Source organism: Bufo bufo, chromosome 8, assembly GCF_905171765.1.
Source record: "Bufo bufo chromosome 8, aBufBuf1.1, whole genome shotgun sequence".
NCBI classification, from domain to species: Eukaryota; Metazoa; Chordata; class Amphibia; order Anura; family Bufonidae; genus Bufo; species Bufo bufo.
Window position 1 is genome coordinate 21,556,772 of NC_053396.1, and position 23,795 is coordinate 21,580,566.

The following is a 23,795-nucleotide window of genomic DNA, read 5'->3' on the forward strand; positions in this document are numbered from 1 at the left end:
CCGCTAAAAAAATATAACATGTCCTATTCTTGTCCGCGCTCTGCGTGGAAAATTGTGCAAAATTTCTGCAAGACAGCCTGCAAGACAGCCTATGGGTTACTCATGTTTTTTTCCGCGCAGATTTCGTGGGGGGGGGGGCCGCAGCATAATACAGTACCAGCAAAGTGTATTAGACAAATCTCATGTGTACATTGCTCTTTTCTTTTTCTTAGGGTGAAAATCCGCATCAAATCTGCACCAAGAACACAATAAATAGTGCGCATTTACTTGCATTTTTGGTGCGGATTGTCTGCACACAAATCTGCACCGTGTGCAGTTTTTTCTACGTGGATTCGGTTCATAAAATCTGTACAGAAAAAAAAAAACACATCCTATCCACCTCCTAATAATTTCACCACCAGGAAATTTACACTGTCCGTTTTTTTTTGTGTTTTTTTTACTCCTGCGGTTTTAAAAACTGCAGCATGGAAAGAAGTGACATGACTATCTATTGAAAATGTTATGCCCAGCCCAATTTTTTCTATGTAATTACTGTATACTGTATATGCCATATGGAAAAACGGAACCAGAAACACTACTGAAAAAAAATATAAAACGGCACAGAGTGCTGTCCGCATATTTTGCAGACCCATTGAAATGAATAGTTCCGTATACAGAATCAAAATACGGTCCGTATGTGGAACGCAAAAAACGTTTGTGTGCATGAGCCCTTAAAAAGAACCTGTGGTGACGTCACTCCGGTCATCACATGATCCATCACCATGGTAAAAGATCATGTGACGGACCATGTGATGACCGGAGTGACGTCACCACAGGTCCTTTTCCTGCACACAGCAAAGAACTAGACAGAAAGAGATGCCGGGCTGTGCGATCAAGTGGATTAAGGCGAGCTAAATAACTTTTTCTTTTTTTAACCCCTTCAGCGGTTTTTTTCACGCATCAGTTCTGCGATGCGTGAAAAACGCAGCATGTTCTATATTCTGCGTTTCTCACGCAGCCCTGGCCCGATAGAAGTGAATGGGGCTTCAGTGAAAAACACATCACATCCGCAAGCAAGTGCAAAAGTTTTTTTATCGCGCACGTGAAAAACGCATCAAAACGCATTGCACCCGCGCGGCAAAAAAAATGAACGCAATCGCAGACAAAACTGACCGAACTTGCTTGCAAAATGGTGCGAGTTTCACTGAACGCATCCGGACTTAAACCGTCACGCTCGTGTGAAAGAGGCCTAATTGTTTCCCATGGGCATGGAGGACAACTTTTTGGCTAGGACTATATATAAGTTCTCACCAAGTTTTTTTTTTAAGTTTTTTTTTTTAATTTATGTAATTTTATTTGCCTTGGCAGCAGCTTCCTGACGCTGGGTGCTAAAGTTGATTCTGCCATTGACACGTCTGTCTTGCAGGGTATATTTATAGGAACAAAAAAATAAAATAAAAAATTTGCAACCTTAAAGGGGTTCTGCAGTTTGTTTAAACTGATGATCTATCCTCTGGATAGATCATCAGCATCTGATCAGCGGGGGTCCGAGACCCGGGACCCCCGCCGATCAGCTGTTGAACAGAGCTTAGCCCCGCCCACGCTAGTTGATACTAGTCGTGATGTCACTGGGCCTGCGGTAAACAGTGAGAAGGCAGCGGCGCTCCTGGAGCACCGCGTCCTTCTCAAACAGCTGATCCGCGGGGGTCCCAGGTGTCGGACCCCCGCCGATCAGATGCTAATGATCTATCCAGAGGATAGATCATCAGTTAAAACAAAGTGCATAAAATCTTAATACGTTAAAATTTACCTTTTAAAACGTGCAGAATGTCAATTGTTTTGTGTGGATTTTCAACGCAGATTTTACGCAAAGTAAATACACATGGGGTAAATCTGCGACAAAGACCGCAAGTAACAGATGTACATTTCTGTGCAGATTTGGTGCGAAAACGCAGGAAAATCCGCATATACTACACTGCCATGTGCATATAGTCTATGTGAAGAAACTACCAGGCTACCTGCCCATGGGTGATGGAAAATCAGCATGATTTTCCGTGTCACTTGCGGATCTGATGCGGATTTGCCGCAGCTCTCATCCTTGCATTGAAAAGGGTGAAATCCGCACAAAAGGACGGCAGCAACAACTGACATGCTGCGGATTTCTAAAAAAACTTAAAAAAACACAAGTCTACGTGAGATTTGACTAATCTCATACACTTTGCTGATGCTGTATTACGCTGGGGTCCTTCCACACAAAAATCCGCACAGAAAAACCGCACGTAATCCGCAACGTGTGCCACATGCACACGGGTGCGGGTGAACGCACATAAGATCCGCAGGAATTTCCGCGTGGATTTATGTGCAATTCTGCAGCACCAAAATCCACAATGTCTAACAGCGGTTTTGTCGCAGATCTTACCCTTCCATTGAAAAGGGTGAAATCCGCAGCTAAAACCGCAAACGTAATTGTCATGCTGCAGATGTTGAAGTCTGTAATGCAGGTCAATTTCCGCATGGGGGAAAAAAAATCTGCAAAGTGTACGCAAGGTTTGTGCAATCTCATACACTTTGCTGGTACTGTAATACGCTGTGGTTTTTCTGCACAGGAATCGGTGTGGAAAAACCGCGTATATTCCGCAACACAGCTGCCTGCGCACGATGGCAGGTGGACGCAGATATGATCCGCATTAATTTCCATGCGGACTTATGTACATTTATGCACCATATCCTTACCAAAAGCCACAATTATTAAATGCGGATTTTGGTGCAGATTTTGATGCGGTTTTGCCGCAGATCTTCGCCATTCCGTTGAAAAGGATGAAATCCAAGGCTAAAACCGCAAACCTAACTGACATGCTGCATATATGGAAATCCACAGAGTAGGTCAATTTCTGCATGGAAAAAAAATCCACAGCGTGTACACGAGACTTGTGTGACCATGCACTTTCCTGGTACCGTACTACGCTACGTTTTTTTTTTTTTCTGCGCAGGAATCCGCACGGAAAAACCTTTGCGCATTCCGCAACATGTGCAGACGGCCTTAAGGTACATGCACACGACAGAGTCGTTTATGCAGACTTCCACACCTAAATCCGCACATATTACGTATGGCGGATTTGGCCATGGATTTTGCCGCGGATTTGCCCCAAATCCTTTCCTTTGCATTGCAACGCACTGAAAATCCATACAAGAATTGACACGCAGCGGATTTTAAAAATTCACACCACAGGTCAATTTCCGCACGATGTGCACGAGATTTTCTGAATGAAGATCTGCGCGTGGTACGCGACTTCTCCAAATAACCTATGACAGACTCGCCACAGGGCATAAACCGTGTTCACTGCAGCCAGGCAGAGACACACATATAGCAGGGAACAGTGACTCATTGCACGGGGCACACATTCATGCCCATCGGCGGCAGAGCCTAGGTGACGGAGCTGGCACACACGAGCCAGCAGCGGCGTGTCGTCACGTTTCGCTGTGTGCAGCAGTGAGTAATACATTCCTCAGCTCACCAACAGTCATCGCCTCTCATCCACTCGTCACCATGAACGAGGCTTAAAGGGCCGATGCTATGTAGAAGATAGAAAAAGGCTTGCCCCCTGACACACACAGCAGGATCAGATCGGACGTCTCAGGACCCCAACATGGAGACGTAACGTCCTTCACTCCATCCCCAATCAGTCCATGGGGGGGGATCACAGCATACACCATTGAGGTCCGATTTTCCTACAGGACTCGCCCATTCTAGTGGACGGGTTAATAAGAACACCACCTGAGGGGCGGTCTATTGAAAAAAGAAAAAAGAAGTTTTTTTTTTGATCATCGGAATGAGCTTATGCACATGAGAAATCACAGTTTCAGACTTGGGGGCATTTTGCTTTATGAACTGCATTGTACTCATTTTGGGCTAAACATCATTTTTCCAATTGGTCTTTATTAAAAATGTTCAGCCGTTCGTGATATACAGGGGTTAAAAATCAGTCTGGCAAGTTGTCACAGTCTGTTTTCTTTGAATCCCGTCAGCTGAAAGCTCATGTGTCGCTCTTATCTTTGATTTCCTGACCTCAAACACATATTCAAGCCATATTCTTATTAAAGAGGTTATCCAACCCCTATAATGACAACCCCCCCATGCCCAGGGGCCCCTCGTATACATTATACTTACCTGCTCACCGGCATCCGCGTTCCTCCGGATCCCTGCACAACCTTCCTGTTGCCCAGCCACGCCCGCCTGTGAAGGAGCCCAGCACCGCCTATGTCCTCCGAATCTCCTCCTTTCGTAATCGATAGATAGCCGTAATCTCGCGCATGCACAGTTCATTCCCTGAGGCTGATGCCAGCACAGGGAAGGAACACTATACCGGCACTGTGCATGCGCGAGCTCGCGCATCGCAAGATTACGGCTATCTAACGGTGACAAAAGGTGGAGATTCGGAGGACATAGGCGGTGCTGGGCTCCTTCACAGGCGGGCGTGGCTGGGCACCAGGAAGGTTCGTACAGCCCCTTGGTCACCTTACAAGACTAATTTACATCTCTCTAAAATCCTTTTTTAAAGAAAATAAAAGCACACAGCCCTATAGGACCGGTATATTGCGGACATGCTAGTGGCGATCTAGCCGTGCATGTCCGCAGCTCTATAGCCTAAAACTTGGTGACAGAATCCCTTTAATGCGTTTTGCACGCGTGTGAGAAAAATCGTCTTCACAGACGTTTGGGTTTGGGTTCGGTGTTGTGTAGATTGTATTATTTTCCCTTATAACATGGTTATAAGGGAAAATAATAGCATTCTGAATACAGAATGCATAGTACAATAGCGCTGGAGGGGTTAAAAAAAAAAAATTATAATAATTTAACTCACCTTAATCCACTTGTTCGCGCAGCCCGGCTTCTCTTCTGTCTTCTTCTGTGAGGAAAAGAACCTGTGGTGATGTCACTGCGCTCATCACATGGTCCAGCACCATGGTGCTGGACCATGTGATGAGTGCAGAGATGTCACCACAGGTCCTTTTCCTCACAGATGAAGACCGAAGAGAAGCCGGGCTGCGCGAACAAGTGGATTAAGGTGAGTTAAATTATTATTATTATTTTTTAACCCCTCCAGCCCTATTTTACTAAGCATTCTGTATTCAGAATGCTATTATTTTCCCTTATAACCATGTTATAAGGGAAAATAATAATGATCGGGTCTCCATCCCGATCGTCTCCTAGCAACCGTGGGTGAAAATCGCACCGCATCCGCACTTGCTTGCGATTTTCACGCAGCCCCATTCACTTCTATGGGGCCTGAGTTGCGTGAAAAACGCACAATATAGAGCATGCTGCGATTTTTACGCAACGCAAAAGTGATGCGTGAAAATCACCGCTCATGTGCACAGCCCCATTGAAATGAATGGGTCCGGATTCAGTGCGGGTGCAATGCGTTCACCTCACTCATTGCACCCGCGCGGAAAACTCGCCCGTGTGAAAGGGGCCTTAGAGAGAGATTCTGGAGTGATGCACAGAAGACATGATCTGTGTCTCCTCTGCATGACTCTGTATACAGGTCACTCAAAGGGCATCTGTCAGCAGTTTTGTACCTATGACACTGGCCGACCTGTTGCATGTGCGCTTGGCAGCTGAAGGCATCTGTGTTGGTCCCATGTTCAAATGTGTCCACATTGCTGAGAAAAATGAGGTTTTAATATATGCAAGTGAGTCTCTAGGTGCAATGGGGGCATTGCCGTTACTCCTAGAGGCTCTGCTCTCTCTGCAACTGCCCTCTGGTCCTGAAGTCATTGAGTCTCCACTAGTTTCTGCTGCCTCTCAATGATGTTTAGGGGTCTGGGGGCTTACAAAATTACAAAATTCCCCTTAAATGCAGCATGAAGCCCGGAAACCTCCATGGTCATGAAAGGGTTTATTTGGCACTTTGTTTCGGCGTCTCGCTGTGGATTTCCTGCTGTTTCTCAGCAGCGGAGGAGACGCAGCGTTCCTATGTTACATAAATCTATTTCACATAATGGATTACATAATAATTTATGTAATAGGTTACATATTAGATATTTTAATATGTCCTTTATGTGTCATCCATTACTTCATTTTTTTACCATTTTAGGTCACTAGGGCATAGGCCCCCGCCGGCATTTTTTTCCATAGGAATGTATTAGTGCTGGATCCGGCATTCAAATTGCCGCATTGACGGATCCGGTATTCCGGTCAGCGCATGCGCAGACCTTTAAAAATGTGGAAAAAATATATACCGGATCCGTTTTGCCGGATGACACCGGAAAAACGGATCCGGTATTGCAATGCATTTTTCTGACTGATCAGGCATTTTGCAGACTCGTCAGAATCCTGATCAGTCAGAAAAAATGACATGCGTTTGCATAATCAGGCAAGCAGTTCAGGCAGGTACTTTCACACTAGCGGCAGGACGGATCCGACAGGCTGTTCACCCTGTCGGATCCGTCCTGCCGCTATTTCGCCGTGCCGCTGCTCCGTCCCCATTGACTAAATTGGGGATTGGGGCGGAGCTCCGGCGCAGCACGGCAGTTCGCGGTGAGAGGCCGCCAGACTAAAAAGTCGGACATGCAGTCCGGCGGCCTTTCGCTGTGCTCTGCCGTGCTGCGCCGGAGCTACGCCCCCGTTCCCCATTATAGTCAATGGGGACGGAGCGGCAGTCCGGCGAAATACGACAGGGTGAACAGCCTGTACGATCCGTCCTGCCGCTAGTGTGAAAGTAGCCTTACAATATGTAGATTATTTTATTTACGTAAACCCCTTTAAGTAATATTTGTGAAAAATCCCCCAAAAAAACGCAATAAAATTCCCATCTTAAGCCATGAGGTGTGCCCCCTTCTAACGTGGGAGGATGACTACTCCACAGCTGGTCCATCCACCCGGGCAGACAAGAACTGGGTCACTCAGCCATGTACCTCACTGGTCTACATCTAATCACCCTAAGGCCCCTTGCAGACGGGCGTGTCCGGATGCGTTCAGTGAAAACTGCGCGATTTCGCAAGCAAGTTCATTCAGTTTTGACTGCGATCGCGTTCAGTTTTTATCGCGCGGGTGCAATGCGATTTGATGCGTTTTGCACGCACGTGATAAAAAAAAACTGAAGGTTCACAAAAAACATCTCTTAGAAACCATCCTTGAAAAACGCATCGCATCCGCACTTGCTTGCGGATGCAATGCGATTTTCACGCAGCTCCGTTCACTTCTATGGGGCCAGCGTTGCGTGAAAAATCGCAGAATATAGAACGGGCTGCGATTTTCACGCGACGCACAAGTGATGCGTGAAAACCAACGCTCATGTACACAGACCCGTGGAAATAAATAGATCCGGATTCCCTGCGGGCGCAATGCGTTTGCATCACGCATTGCACCCGCGCGGAATACTCACTCGTGTGAAAGGGGCCTTGCAAGACGTACGTTCCTCGCCCCCAAAGCCCACTTACAAACCCATGGCTGCGGAATAACGCGCCTTCTGCATCACAGACGCAACAACAAATGTAAAAAAAATTCTGGTGCAATATTTTTTAAAATGCAGCTTGATTTTATGAGGGGCACAGATTCCCCCCCGACCGCACAGGTCCAACCACCATTGGCATGCTGCAGATTTTAAAATCCACATGGAAAACCTCCACACTTTATACATGAGACTTTGAAAATCTCACCTCATCTTGCACCGTATTAGGGTATGTTCACACCGAGTTTTTTGGGCACAGAATTTGGTGTGGATTCCGCAAATCAGCTCCATTGATTTCAATGGGAAAACTGCTTGTTAATTTACACAGCGCCTTTTTTTTTTCTTCCTCCTCGCTCGAAAAAAAGGTGCAGGTCCTGGGAGGTGTCACTAGTGGTGTATCCCAGCGCAGGGGGTCAGCAACCTTCGGCACTCCAGCTGTTGTGAAACTACAATTCCCAGCATGTTCTATTAACTTCTATAGGAGTTCTGAGAAGAGCAGAGCAAGTATGCATGCTGGGAGTTGTAGTTTCACAACAGCTGGAGTGCCGAGGGTTGCCTACCCCTGTCCGAGATAGGACTACCCCTTCAAGTCTGAGTTCAGAAGGTCTGAATATGACCCCAACACTCGGACGCCCTGTGGTTGCGCTGAGACAATGTCACATGATCATAGGGTTCTATGGTCAAAACATTTGGACCACTATATGGTGCATATAATGAAACTGGGCAAAAGTTTGGTGACCTCCTCTACGGAGATGGTCATTTCTGCCTTACTTGATGCAAGAGCCAAGGACGAAGACAACTTAAAGGGAACCTGTCACCGGGATTTTGTGTATAGAGCTGAGGACATGGGCTGCTAGATGGCCGCTAGCACATCCGCAACAAAGTGGACAAGCCCTTGAAGGACATATCTCCAGGTAGTTTTATAGACATGGTCTTCAATCTGAGGCAAAGCTTGAAGCTCTAGGGCCCAAATGCATATTCTGCGACAGGGCCCCACTTACTTACAGACGCAACTGCCATCCCCGCATCTGTTATAGCATTAATAAGCAAGCTTACGGAAATAGACAAATATGCTAATAAGTGATGATGTCATCAGACGTGTCATCAATTCCTATACACATATATAAACAAGACTTGGTGCTCTCATGCCAACATGGGGGCATTTACTCACTCAGGCCCCTACACATCATGTGGGTTACACCCCCATCGTAACAGCTGTACAGCGCCCCCACCTGACTGAGTCAGAGATCTGTTTATCACATGTCAGTGCAGAAAAATCATATGATGCCTCAGCTTGGCAGCAACGCCAGTACCTCAGATCGTCCCATTTTCCTGCATACTACAGTCAGAACCAAACATATACCCTCAGTATGCCCATCTGTCCACACAGAGCCCTCCCAACACAAACCGGCGTACAGCACCAAGCAAGAGAACCACATTTTACACATCACTGATGATCAAGGTTTCAAAAGGGCGGACAGAGGAAAAGGGGTGATGGACGGTTGCTACCAAAGAAACCATGACATTATCAATAAAGAGGTGAAGGACTCAAACAGAAGACTTTCTGGAGAGTCAGTAGTCATAAGGTCACTAGGATCTGACAAATAGATATAGAAGATACTTAACATCTAGAACCTCAACCTATTGCACCATTTGATTGTGAAGGACATATAATCAAGCCTCTATCCAGGTCCCAAACCCAACAGTTCTCCATCATCTAAGACATGGTCCTTCTAGAACGTATTACTACCTTTTCAGAACCTCAGACCCACAAGTATCTCACGTCAACTCAACGCAACTCATAATTGGAAGCCAAGCCAATACAAAACCCACAACCCAACAAAACTTCCTTCAACCACAACCCAACAGAGGCCATCCACCAGTCACTATCACCCAGTCCGTCTCATTAGCGTAGGGATACTGAAGGCCTGGTGCTTGGTACAAGAATGCGGAGTGCCATGGTGATCAGGTTGCGCAACTTTTCGTTGCCCAAATCGTCATTGATTTCTTTGGAATGTGGTCAGCTAGGATGGTACCTTCTATGGTCTACAAGGATTGAGAGAGCCAGTGCTGACCTACGGATCATACCTCATAAAGAAAGGAGCGGTTGTCAAGCCTAAGCCTTCATTTAATCAATGGGTTGTCCAGGATTAGAAAAAAAGTGGCTGCTTCCTTTCCATGGGTCCATGGGTTACGCCTGGTACTGCAGTTCAGCTTCACTGAGGTTGATGGGACTGAGCTACAATACCACACACAACCTGTGGACAACTGTGACGATTCTGCTTCTGGTCCAAAGAGATCATATTCTCCTTATCCTGGACAACCCCTTTAAATGCCCCCCGCTATACTACATGATGTAGCCACTTGACACCTACTGAAGTGATGTGGATCCCCTATAAATTTTATAGATTGAGGAAAGGACTGGGGGGGGGGGGGGGGGCAAAGCTTGGATCATATACCAAACCTACCACATCTCCACTACCCATGGTGCCCACATGAACTAGAATGACCATTACGCAACTAGACAAATCCAGTAAAGGGCCGCCACCACCACCGGTCTCTTACATGCCACCATCACCCCATTATACCAAGACATGATCTTCACAGACGGATACGACGCGCTCTAACCACTTGAGGGGCAACTTTTTTTCAAGAAGTCCACAGGACCATGCTGCACATAGCTCCAGAGTGAGGAACATCTGCATGGAGCTCTAGAGTCATCTGCAGAAAAATGCAACCTGACTTCCAAAGAGGCGTCCTGACCGTCCGGCTCTGCAGTGCAGCACTGACCCCCCTCCCCAACATGCCACCCAGGTGACGGTACGGAGAGAAGCTACCACCAGGATCCTTCAGCAAACACTACTTATCTGCAGGCCTCCAGGACCATCAGGGATCTTCTCAGGGCTTGCAAAACTACAACCCCCAGCATGCCCTGTTCTCCTGCCAGCCAGGGCATGCTAGGAGTGGTAGTGAAGCATCTGCTGGAGGATCACAGGGTGGCATCATAACAAGCAGACCCCATCCAGGTTGGCACTGATGCCCACACAGCCTAGAAGTAGATGGCACCAGACTAGGTGCCGCCCCCACCCCACTGACACACACTCACTTTCTTTGCAGGGTGGTGGCCGGGCTGTTGGTGGTGCTGTGTCCGGCTCCCGGGCTGGAGCTGCGAGAGGTGGCCCGATTAGATCGCGGGGTCTCCCGGGCACGGTGGTGGTGCGGCGGTGTGGAGTAGGCTGCCTGGTACCCTGGCTGGTTCTCTCCGCGGTGGTGGTGCTGCTGCTGCTGCTGCGGCGGGTGGTGGTGGTGCTGCTGCGGGTGGTGGTGATGCCCGTAGCCCCCGCAGCCTCCTCCCGCCACCGCTTCCCTATAGTCTGAGCGGTGCTGCTCCACCCGGGTCTCCCTCAGCTCCCGGTTCTCCTGGCTGACCCGGTCCAGCTGCACCTCCAGCTCCTCAATGCGGCGCCGCTGGGTCTCCAGTAGTTTCTGCTGGCTCTCGATGATGTTATTGAGCTCCAGCAGGTACTCAACGGCCCGGTTCGGGGACTCCTGCCCCCCGGGGTTAGGGCCCGAGCCGGCTCCCCCTTCCATAGCCGCCGGGGTGGGATGATGGAGCTCGGGCTTCGAAGGGGCTTAGCTCAGGTTGGGGCGGCCGGGCATGGTGCCGGGGGCGGAGCGCGCGATGCTACCGCGGCAACTGCTGCAGAGTCACTGCGCATTGACAGTCTGGAGGAGCCGGGGGGGCCCCGAAAGGCGAAGCGCGTCACTCTCCGCAAGCGGCCAATCAGCGACCGTGGGCGGGGACTTGCCGACCAATCAGGCGGCGTGTAGGCGAAACGCGCTAGGACCGCCCACCTCCGACCTGTCAAAAGTGACACCTGTGGGGGCTAAGGAGAGGCAGGAACTACAATTCCCGTGATGCTTTAGGAAGGAGTGCCCTAAAATGAAAATAAATAGCAGGGCCAGGGCGACCTGTTTTGGAAACACGTGGCTACTGCAGCTCTGGAGATGGCTGTTTACACTGGCTGACAGCTGCCAGCGAGCAAGTGTCATCAGGAGGAACACGGCAGTCTGCTTAAAGGGCTAGTCCATCCGCAATTCAGATTGACACCAATGATACAATGCATTTTACTAAAGGTGTTCAAATATACATATATCGTTTTTATAATAGTAAACTTTCTTCTCCTCCTGCCTCTGGATGGGCATATTACCTTCATTTTGCCATGGCTGTTGCTTTCTCTTTTGCTCTTTTTCGCCCCCTGGTGAGTGATGGAAGAGTGACAACTGCTCAGAGCACGAAGGGTTGTCACACAGCAAGCCCCCTACAAGTACTGGGGTCCCAGACTAGCATTTCCTTTACTGTTGTAACTGCCCCCCAGGAAACAAGAGAATGGGGGCAGGACAGGTAAGAAAGACTGACAAAAGGGTTAAATTTGATAGTATATGGGATAGGGATATGAGACAGTAATGATAGATAGTATATAGGATATAGATAGATATTGGATGAAGAGATAGATCGGTAGACAGATATGAGATGATAGATAAAGACAGGCAGATAGATATTAAATAGAATAATATAGATAGATAGAGATAGACAGGCTGATAGAGGAGTTGATGGCCAATGAGAATGTAACACATAAAGATGCTGCTGTAACATAGATATATGATAGATAGATAATAAATAATAATAATCTTTATATTGCACCAACATATTCCGCAGCGCTTTACAATCAGGGATAGAGATCAGATAGACTGATTGCTGATTAATTGATAGCGATAGATAGATAATAGATACAGATGATAAATAGATAGATATTGGATGGATAGATTAGATAGGAGATAGACAAAAGATAGATAGATAGATAGATAGATAGATAGATAGATAGAAAGCTGGATAGATAGATAAGTGACCAATAGATATGAGATAGCTATTTATTATAGAACAGGTTTTACGCCGGTGTGTGATCTCCCCTGCACTGCTGGAAGATATGCCTAATCTATGACAAGACGCAGGCCTATTATATACGAGGTGTAGGCCTTTTATATACAAGAGGCAGGCTTATCATATACGAGACACAGGCCTATTATATACAAGGTTTAGGCCTATTATATACGAGGCGCAGGCCTATTATATACGAGACGCAGGCCTATTATATACGAGGCGCAGGACTATTATATACGAGGCGCAGGACTATTATATACGAGGCGCAGGCTTATTATATACAAGGTTTAGGCCTATTATATACGAGGTGCAGGCTTATTATATACAAGACACAGGCCTATTATATACAAGGTTTAGGCCTATTATATACGAGACGCAGGCCTATTATATACGAGACGCAGGCCTATTATATACGAGGTGCAGGCCTATTATATACGAGGCGCAGGACTATTATATACGAGGCGCAGGACTATTATATACGAGGCGCAGGCTTATTATATACAAGGTTTAGGCCTATTATATACGAGGTGCAGGCCTATTATATACGAGACGCAGGCCTATTATATACGAGGTGCAGGACTATTATATACGAGGCGCAGGACTATTATATACAAGGTTTAGGCCTATTATATACGAGGCGCAGGCCTATTATATACGAGACGCAGGCCTATTATATACGAGGTGCAGGCCTATTATATACGAGGCGCAGGACTATTATATACGAGGCGCAGGACTATTATATACGAGGCGCAGGCTTATTATATACAAGGTTTAGGCCTATTATATACGAGACGCAGGCCTATTATATACGAGGTGCAGGCCTATTATATACGAGGCGCAGGCTTATTATATACAAGGTTTAGGCCTATTATATACGAGACGCAGGCCTATTATATACGAGGCGCAGGCCTATTATATACGAGGTGCAGGACTATTATATACGAGGCGCAGGACTATTATATACGAGGTGTAGGCCTATTATATACGAGGCGCAGGCCTATTATATACGAGGCGCAGGCCTATTATATACGAGGTGCAGGCCTATTACAAATTAGGTGCACCTTACCAGCCTGGGTTCTTAATGTGAAATCTATGCCAGCTCCGATCTGGCGTAAATTTCCGTCTCCCTTTACGCCAAAAAAAAGGCATGTGGAGAATTATCCCCCCCCCCCCCCCCCAGTGTGTAGCTCGATCAGAGTCCAGGTTCCTGAGCAGACAGAGCAGTGACCCAGAGCCACGAGAGAAGAAGCCAAGACATTGTAGTCCAGAATATCTGCAGCAGTGTCAGAACCAGACTAATACCAGAGCAGGTGGCAGCAAACAAAGCTTAAAGGGAAGGTTCAGAGCTAAGAAAGTTTAAGAGAGGTCTGGACAGTGTTTGCACGGAAAAAAAAAACACCCGTCCCGTCACTGTGCCCGGTCCAGTGCCGCAACTCCTGTCCCTACTGGATTGGAAGTGTGACCTGCTGTACACAGGCACATGACCACTGCTGGCCACCTGAGCTTACATGACCATGTATATGTCCTCACATCTGAGTCTGAGGCTCCAATCAGAGCTGTAGCTCCAGTCCAGGCACTGCTGGAGAGGCAGAGCCTTCTGACTTTGTGCCGCAACGCAGATGTGAACAGAGCCCAACATGTCCCGTCTTGCAGATTTCATGTCATTAGGCTAGGAAACCCTGTTTTGTGCAATTCAAGTGACATCTCCTTCAAGGCAATTCCACAAGAATGACTTGTCACCGTGAAACTATGAGCTCTGACATAAAGATACGAGGAGGACCTCGCTGATGTCCCAACACAGGGATTACGCTGCTCCTCTCTGATGACTGCATCCTGGTTGGAACACAGCCATCGAACTCTGCCCTTAGGCTGGTGGTGACACACAGCACCTATGGGATCCACCAGAACAATGTTCTCCAACCCATGGCTTTCTAGCTGTTCCGAAGCTGCAGCTCACAGCACCGTCTTGGCTGGAATGCTAGGAGTTGTAGTTCCCCAACAGCTGGAGAGTACCGATATAGGGATATATGAATGTATGTATCTGTACAGTCAGGGGCGTAGCTATAGGGGGTGCAGAGGTAGCAGTCGCTACCGGGCCCAGGAGCCTGAGGGGGCCCAAAGACCCTTGTGCCACATAAGAAGACACCAGTATTATAGAAAGTGCATGCTGGTCAAGTTATAGCTCTGGCTGGAGGGAAGGGGTTAGGTCAAGAATTTGGCATGGGAGGGGTGGGTTGGGGGGGTCTACTGTCTCAATTTTTTGCCGCAGGCAGCATGAAGGCTATGTGCTTCCCTAGCCACAAAACACTGAGGAAAGGGTGGGGGCCCAAGCTGAACCCTTGGACCAGGGCCCATGAGCCTTTAGCTACGCCCCTGTGTACAGTTGCTTTCCTTATGCAGTCACGGCAGATTTACACCTGTCCATTTATTTCAGTTCGTCAGGAGGTGAAGAGGTGAGGTGCGGTATACATATTGAGAGTATGCACTGTTATTAAAAATGCAATTTCTGAGTATATTGTACTATTTAATTGGCATGTCATTCATATTATGTGTATACTGTGCCTATGTGATGAAGTCTACACATGCCTGCCTTATTATCTCCTGCCACTAGGTGTCCCGGCATGCCATTAGAGAGCTCGGGTTTAGGGTCCCAAATCTGCCCACAGCAAACCCATCCGTCTCTGCAGAGAACACTAAATGAAAACGCAACTCACAGGCACCTGTGCACTGCATCGATGAAGCTAAGGATGGTAGACCTCACTTTATTGTGCATGTGCCTGATGGGCAGTGAAGCGAGGTGATTCCATGCTCATGCTGAAAGAGTGCAGGAGGGGTAGCAAACCACTATCTCATCAAGAGGCTAACTTGGACCATCACCCATGCCACAAACAAGGCCCAGTAGACAGCTACCATCACAAGTCTGCCAAAATATGCCTTGACTGATTAGTCAAATGGTGCCGCCATGCTTGGAACATCCTAGTGAGAAAAACCATAAGCTTTATTATCACCAAGATCTTTACCATTTGTAACCATCAAGCATCTGTGTCTAACTGAAGTAACCGCCAAGAATATGTGTGTAACTGAAGTAACCACCAAGCATCTATGTCTGACTGAAGTAACCAAGTATCTGTGTCTAACTGAAGTAAACACCAAGCATCTATGTCTGACTGAAGTAACCAAGTATCTGTGTCTAACTGAAGTAACCACCAAGCATCTATGTCTAACTGAAGTAACCAAGTATCTGTGTCTAACTAAAGTAACCACCAAGCATCTATGTCTAACTGGAGTAACCACCAAGCATCTATGTCTGACTGAAGTAACCACCAAGTATCTGTGTCTAACTGAAGTAAACACCAAGCATCTATGTCTGACTGAAGTAACCAAGTATCTGTGTCTAACTGAAGTAAACACCAAGCATCTATGTCTGACTGAAGTAACCAAGTATCTGTGTCTAACTGAAGTAACCACCAAGCATCTATGTCTAACTGGAGTAACCACTAAGCATCTACAGTCGGGTCCATAAATATTGGGACATCAACACAATTCTAACATTTTTGGCTCTGTACACCACCACAATGGATTTGAAATGAAACGAACAAGATGTGCTTTACCTGCAGACTGTCAGCTTTAATTTGAGGGGATTTACATCCAAATCAGGTGAACGGTGAAGGAATTACAACAGTTTGCATATGTGCCTCCCACTTGTTAAGGGACCAAAAGTAATGGGACAGAATAATAATCATAAATCAAACTTTCACTTTTTAATACTTGGTTGCAAATCCTTTGCAGTCAATTACAGCCTGAAGTCTGGAACGCATAGACATCACCAGACGCTGGGTCTCATCCCTGGTGATGCTCTGCCAGGCCTCTACTGCAACTGTCTTCAGTTCCTGCTTGTTTTTGGGGCATTTTCCCTTCAGTTTTGTTTTCAGTAAGTGAAATGCTCAATCGGATTCAGATCAGGTGATTGACTCGGCCATTGTAAACCATTCCACTTCTTTCCCTTAAAAAACTCTTTGGTTGCTTTTGCAGTATGCTTTGGGTCATTGTCCATCTGCACTGTGAAGCGCCGTCCAATGAGTTCTGAAGCATTTGGCTGAATATGAGCAGATAATATTGCCCAAAACACTTCAGAATTCATCCTGGTGCTTTTGTCAGCAGTCACATCATCAATAAATACAAGAGAACCAGTTCCATTGGCAGCCATACATGCCCACGCCATGACACTACCACCACCATGCTTGACTGATGAGGTGGTATGCTTAGGATCATGAGCAGTTCCTTTCCTTCTACATACTCTTCTCTTCCCATCACTCTGGTACAAGTTGATCTTGGTCTCATCTGTCCATAGGATGTTGTTCCAGAACTGTGAAGGCTTTTTTAGATGTCGCAAACTCTAATCTGGCCTTCCTGTTTTTGAGGCTCACCAATGGTTTACATCTTGTGGTGAACCCTCTGTATTCACTCTGGTAAAGTCTTCTCTTGATTGTTGACTTTGACACACATACACCTACCTCCTGGAGAGTGGTCTTGATCTGGCCAACTGTTGAGAAGGGTGTTTTCTTCACCAGGGAAAGAATTCTTCGGTCATCCACCACAGTTGTTTTTCGTGGTCTTCCGGGTCTTTTGGTGTTGCTGAGCTCACCGGTGCGTTCCTTCTTTTTAAGAATGTTCCAAACAGTTGTTTTGGCCACACCTAATGTTTTTGCTATCTCTCTGATGGGTTTGTTGTGTTTTTCCAGCCTAATGACGGCTTGCTTCACTGATAGTGACAGCTCTTTGGATCTCATCTTGAGAGTTGACAGCAACAGATTCCAAATGCAAATAACAGACTGGAAATGACCTCTGGACATTTTATCTGCTCATTGTAATTGGGATAATGAGGGAATAACACACACCTGGCCATGGAACAGCCGAGAAGCCAATTGTCCCATTACTTTTGGTCCCTTAACATGTGGAAGGCACATATGCAAACTGCTGTAATTCCTGCACCGTTCACCTGATTTGGATGTAAATCCCCTCAAATTAAAGCTGACAGTCTGTAGGTAAAGCACATCTTGTTTGTTTCATTTCCAATCCATTGTGGTGGGGTATAGAGCCAAAAATGTTAGAATTGTGTCGATGTCCCAATATTCATGGACCTGACTGTATTTATATTGGTATATAAATGCATGTATGTATGTATATACAGTATATGTGTGTGTGTGTTTGTAGATGTATATATGTATGTTGTGCACCTGTATGCGCCTGAATGTCCATTTTTGCTATGGAATCCAGTGATTACCTGCCCCTGTATTACAAGAATGGATGTGATATCAGTCTGGATTGTCTGATAATTAATGAACTGAGTTCTAGAAAAGTGAGTCACATGAAACCTTTGACTGTTCCACTCCATTATGGTTGCAGACGGCGCTCCTAGGCCGGTCCCCGCTGCTCTTCCCACCACCTCGCCGTACACTGCATTGTTCTTTCTACCTGATATCCTTTACTCATTAGGTTACACTAATCTCTAGAAGAAGGCAAAGCGCTCACACTACACAATGTGCCAACTCCCACATGCTTGCAGAAAAAGGGGGGGACGAGGGGTGTGAGAAAGCGAAAAAAAAAAAAAATACACCCACCCACACGCTGACAGACGCTAGCAGAAAGCAGCTCAGTATATCCCTGTAATGTCTTTACAGTGTGAATTCTGCCAGGATGCTTCTCCGGGGGTCTTCTGTTACCTGTGTAAGACCCTGGAATTATCCACATCTGCACACACTGACATATCTCAATCCGCGGCGTAACTTAAAGCTCCAGGGCCCCAATGCAATATCTGTAGAAGGGCCCCACCTGCCACGTGCCACTTAAAATATTGGTGTATTCTTCAAGAGCAGCTGGACTTTTGGGGCCCCCTTGTCACACTATCATGCCTCCTAACCATCCCAGATCCAGCGGGAAATTCCCGGATTTCCAGCACTGTCCTGCGGTCCCACATGTCCCGATTTCAACTGTATCTGTGTCCTCAGGATACAGCTGAATACAAAGGTGAAGCTCGGTGCTCCACCATTCACCTTGCAACCCCTGGCACTGGCGACTTGGTGCAGGTAGGTGTGAAGCAGTGCCGTTATTGAGCCTGTTGCGCCAAGCCACAGACAATGCAGACCTGCACTGAGTAATCTGTTCTGCTCGTCGTGGGCATGGGGCTAGGTAAGTATTCATTTTGGAGGCACTAAAAAGGTTTTTATACTGTGTGGGGGCCCTTAAGGAGCATCATACTATGTGGGAAGGCACTAAAGGGGAAATATACTGCGTGGTGGGCTATCTTTACTGTGTGGGGACACTGAGGTGGTATCTTTACTGTGTGTGGGGGGACTAAGAGGCCATCTTTTTCACGTGGAGGCACTAACAGGGCATCTACACTGTGTGGGAGCACTAATGTGGCATCACTACTGTTAGTGAAGAACTATGGGGGCAACTTTATTGTTTGGGGGCACTAAGAGGGGGATTTACTGTGCGGAAGGCACTAATGTGAAGGGGGCATCCTTAATTTGTGCAGAAACGCTAAGGGGGCTTCATGACTATGAGGAGGCACCAAGGATGCATTATCACTGTATGGGCACAATGACAGTTTATGGGGCATTAAAGGGCACCATTAGTGTGGGGGGACATAAGAGGGACTGGGTGATATGGGGGTGCATATGGACACCGAGTAGACAGGTTTAAAGGTGTAGCTTGATTAAAAGAAAAATTTGGCATGGTACGCTACGAATGTGGAAGGAGTTGCCCCTCTTTTTATGTCAGGGGGTATGTACTATGTGCGTGTGTATGAGGACCTTTCAGTGTGATGGCTAGAGATGGCTTATGGCCCCAGGTTCTACCTATAAAGTCAGGTTCTACCTATATGATCCTGATGTTGCCCTTATAGATAAGCAAAACCAGCAGTCTCCAGCAGCTACTTACCTTCCCATCTCTGTTATAATCGCATTCATCTATAGAAGAAGTATTTGGCCAATTTCCTCCTCCTTCAACATTAAATAATTGAATTAAAAGGGCTGTCCTATCTGGACGACCCTTCTCCAGTGGTCCATCATGGTCCACCATGGGAAGCTCTTCATTTGTGGTACTATATGGTTCCCACTGAAATAAATGGATGCATGGTGGCGTAAAGTCTGTCAAAGCAGGAGGCGCTCTACGGTGCCTCTCTGCTCTCACTTCCTACGTGGTAGAGCACACACAGGGATGGTGCATGGTGGCACACAGAGTCCCTACAGTTCGTAATGTACTGCACAGTCGCTGCTTCCAAGCAGAGTCTCTGGCCTTGCGTTGCTAAATAGAGCAGCTGCATAGGCAGGAAATTGTCAGGGCAAAATGTCAATCTTGCCGTAGGTGGGCACTTCTTCTCCTGCATGGATAGTCCTTCATAGGTGAAGAAGTCCATCTAATAAGTCAAATTGATTCATTAGAATCGATTCACTCATACATATTAGGTATTATTGGCCAAACCTGCCGTTTCAGGTTTTCAGGTCTCTCCCCCAACATCATCATCAAGAGGATTGATCGAATTGAATTTTTTTGCCCAATCTTTTTGTTCTCTCGGAAGATAAACCACCACCAGAGGTGTCAGGCTACATCTTCCTCCTGAAAACATATAAAACATATACACTCTCTCTCTCATATGGGGAAGAGTGTAATAATATCTGACGTCCAAGCGAACGTTCAGCCGAGAGCTATTGAAAGTGTGAGGGCACCTTAAAAGGGCTTAAATGAATGACCAATCCTCAGGATAGGTCATCAATATCTGATCGGCGGGAGTCTGACACCTAGCACCCCAAGTAGTTTCGGAGGTGGAAGTCAACGTTAAAACTACACAGCTCCATCCATTGAGTAGTGGAACCTTGCCGGTCAGACACTGATGGCCTATCCTAAGGGCAGGCCACCAATAGTAAAATCCTGGACAATCCATTTAAGTCCTATCTTTGGAGAAGAAGAACATTGCCATATATCAGCTGCTTGAGGGTTATTTACTAAGCATGCTATACACAGACCTTAGCAACCAATTAGGCGTTTAACTCTCGTTGTCTAATTGATGTTTGGTTGCTATGGTTATCTTTTTTTTTTTTATCCTTTTGCATTTCGCCAGAAAATAACCATACACTATAACTGACTAACATTACAGTCTGTGTCTCTTTGATTCATTCTTAATTTTCCACGGAGGTCGGGTATTGCAATAGCATCAGAACTCCGTCTAATGATTGGTTTCATCCGTCACAATCTTTCCTGCCACCCTCTGCCCACAGCTTTGTCATAGCCCCTCTGTACCCAGCGTTTGTCTAGCAACAATGCACCCTTGGAAATATAATAGCATTGCAAATGCTGTGTCTATGCAAGCAGAACAGCGCGCTTAGCCTACACACTGCAGCAGCAATCTGCACACCCGCCACAAGCACCGACTGACTCAAAATGACTCATAATGCAATGCAACCCCCCCCCCCCCCCCCCCAAGCTCCATGCAAGGGACCCTGTGGAGGAAACTCTACCCAACGACTGCTGAGGTTAAAGGCTGTGACTGTGAGGAGATGGGGCTGCTTCAGACGTGAGGCATGCAAGGAGCTCACCAGGAATCAGCCGTGACCTTTCAAGGCTATAATTACTGCTAACTATGTACAAGAATGAGAGAAGATGATAGACAGATGGAGGGGAGGCTGGAGGAAGGAACGAGGGAAAAGAGTAGTAATGCTATATGGCGTTCTCAACCGCTGAGAAAATGTATTTCTTTTTATAGCTGAGATCTTATGTGAAGGTCTGTCTGAAGAATGAGGATGTCTACATATTAGGCAGGGGCGTACTTAGGGGTGGTCACCTGCGGAGCCGGCCTCAAGGGTGTGTGACCATCTGCCCCTGATCCTAGGGGCACCTAGTGGCGGACAATAGTGTTTTGGATAAGGAGGCCGATTGGTACAAACGAGGTGTGAAGGAGGCCATCTACGTAAAAATGGAGAAGCCAAGCTTGAATAGAGGCGGGGGGGGGGGGGGGGTTAGACATCTATTGTCTGCCACATACAATGCTGTCTTGACACCTTTTTCTGGGAGGTCATTATCACCTACTGACTCCAATTAGGATAATGGAATCAACACCTTTGACCCCATGCTGGGTATAATGACCTCTGACCCCATGGTGGGTATAATTACCAGATGTTGATTCAGTTACATATTTATTCCCAGAGAATTCTTGTACAGTCACTCAGAAATGAGAACGCTCGTTGGAAGAACGAGTGAAACGTTTTCAAGAAATCTACAGTAAGTCTAGTTGCCTTAATTTATTCTTTACAGATATAAGTAGCACTAGTGTCACGGTCTCTCCCGTGACAGGGGTCAGAAGATCTAAGAGACTGGCTGCACGTGATGTGATCTGACAGCCTCTTTGGTGTCACTTGTTTCTGTGTTGTTGCTGGTTATGACCACACCTCTTGTCTCAGGTGTAGCTTAAGTGGTCATTCCAACACCTCTATTTAGTCTGGTCTCACCCATCATGCTATGCGGTTGATAGCTCCTTTTTGGTTGTAGAAATGCTGTTTGGTTCTCCTCTGAGTTCCTGCTCGTCCGTGTACTTCAGAGTTAAGTGTCTTATCCTATTTCTTGTTTGTTGTATTCCCCTATCTTTTGGTATTAGGCCTGAGGGAGTCTCCTGTTCCTTCAGCTGGAAAGGAACAGGTTGTCTTTTGTCCTGACACTATTTCCAAGGCCCTTTAGGGTCAGATAGGGCTCTAGGTTCCTGCGTATGAACATTCCTACCATTGAGGTCTGTTCATACTGAGAGTAGCCAGGGCTCGGTTTCGGGATTCACTAGGTGGTGACTTTTTCCCTTTCCCTAGTTTCCAGGCCTAGTACCTTTTCCCTTCCCTCCTGTGTTTGGGGTGGAGTTTACCACCCACACCGCGCCGTGACAACTAGGGTCTATTTGTTTTAATCAAAACCAGTTAGACTTTATATGGGTTGGGCCCCAAGAATAATTTCCTCTGGTGGGCACAAGGAACTCCAGTGACATCCAAATTGGGCAGACAAGACATGGTTCAAACAGGTTAGAACAGAATTGCTAAATCGGGGCAAGGTCTGTTTTGGGAGATGGTAAAGAGTGAAATAAATAACAGTGGCTCACCAGCAGGTGTTACCTTGGAAGGTGCTCTCCCCAAGGGCAACACCCCAAGCCCTATGAAATTAGTGCTACAAAATGAAAGGTTGGAGGGCACTCTAGATCTCTAGAGTTCATAGGGAGATATAGTGCATTATATTCCTATTAAAAGACATTTATTATTAAATTTGAAATTAAGGGTCAACATCCAGAAAAATGCATAAAATGTGGTACGCACAAATACAATACAATATATTCTAATTGTATGTATCCCCTTTCAATAGTCCATATGGAAATCGGTGCAACGGTACACACTATGTGATGTATCGGCAATGCAGTGTGATCGGATTATAATCACCTATTCCACTTAGACTATTTAATTGGGGGTGTATATTCTCCAAAAGTTATAACAAATACAAAAATGTGCACGTTCCTCGATTCACCCATTATCGATTTGTCGAGAAAATGTAAATAATGTAAATTGGAGGGCACTCAACTATCTGCAGGCATACAGGACACTCCAAATTATATCAATAAAGCAGAATTTATTAAACTAAAAACACAGTGTTACATACGGTTACAAATTCCTCACTGATGTAAATCCGGATTTTCTATCTAATATATACACATACTGAGCTACAGCCTATATTCACTGCACTATTCACAAGTCTCCCGACTTCTGAGCTTAAATCTACCAACACCCCCTGCTTGTTCAGTACCTGTTGATTTGCAAAGTGTGAAGTTGTAAACCTGTCAAACATTCAGGGAATCCCAGGTTTTGGTGGCATAGATTATTTTGTAACATTTAAAATGTCATTGTTTTTTTCTGGTGTTTTTGAAATCCTACAGAGAAACCTAAGAGGAAAATGGCATATCCAGAGCACAAAAAAGTCACAAGTCCACAAAAACACTGCAAACTAAAATACAGTGTATGTAAACTTTTAATTACTAAGCATAATTACTTTATAGGGAATCTTTCACCAGATACATCATTATGAATCCAACTTCGGCCTTAAGCCTCATTCACCCGTCAGTGTTCGGTCAGTGATTTCCATCAGTGATTTTCAGCCAAAACCAGGTGCGGCTCTAAACACAGAACAGGTGCAGATCTTCCCCTTATACCCTATGTCTGTGGAGGCTCCAATCCTGGTTTTGGCTCGGAAAACACTGACGTGTGAATGAGGCTTTATTCACACAGTCAGTGTTTGGTCAGTGATTTCCATCAGTGATCATAATCCAAAATCGGGAGAGAAGCCTACATAGAGATAAATTTATAATGGAAAAATTTGAACCGTCACAATAACTGATA

General features: G+C 46.3%; 1 protein-coding gene across 2 annotated transcripts in view; it reads right to left on the reverse strand.

Annotated features, from left to right (window-relative positions):
* IQSEC2 (IQ motif and Sec7 domain ArfGEF 2) overlaps nucleotides 1-11,160 on the reverse strand; it is a 190,458-nt gene extending 179,298 nt beyond the window's left edge. For both annotated transcript variants that reach the window (XM_040406122.1, XM_040406126.1), the window contains exon 1: nucleotides 10,540-11,160. In XM_040406122.1, the coding sequence (XP_040262056.1) occupies nucleotides 10,540-11,024 (485 nt within the window). In that variant the 5' untranslated portion in view covers nucleotides 11,025-11,160. The remainder of the gene's footprint in view (nucleotides 1-10,539) is intronic.
* Between the last annotated feature and the right edge of the window lie 12,635 nt (nucleotides 11,161-23,795).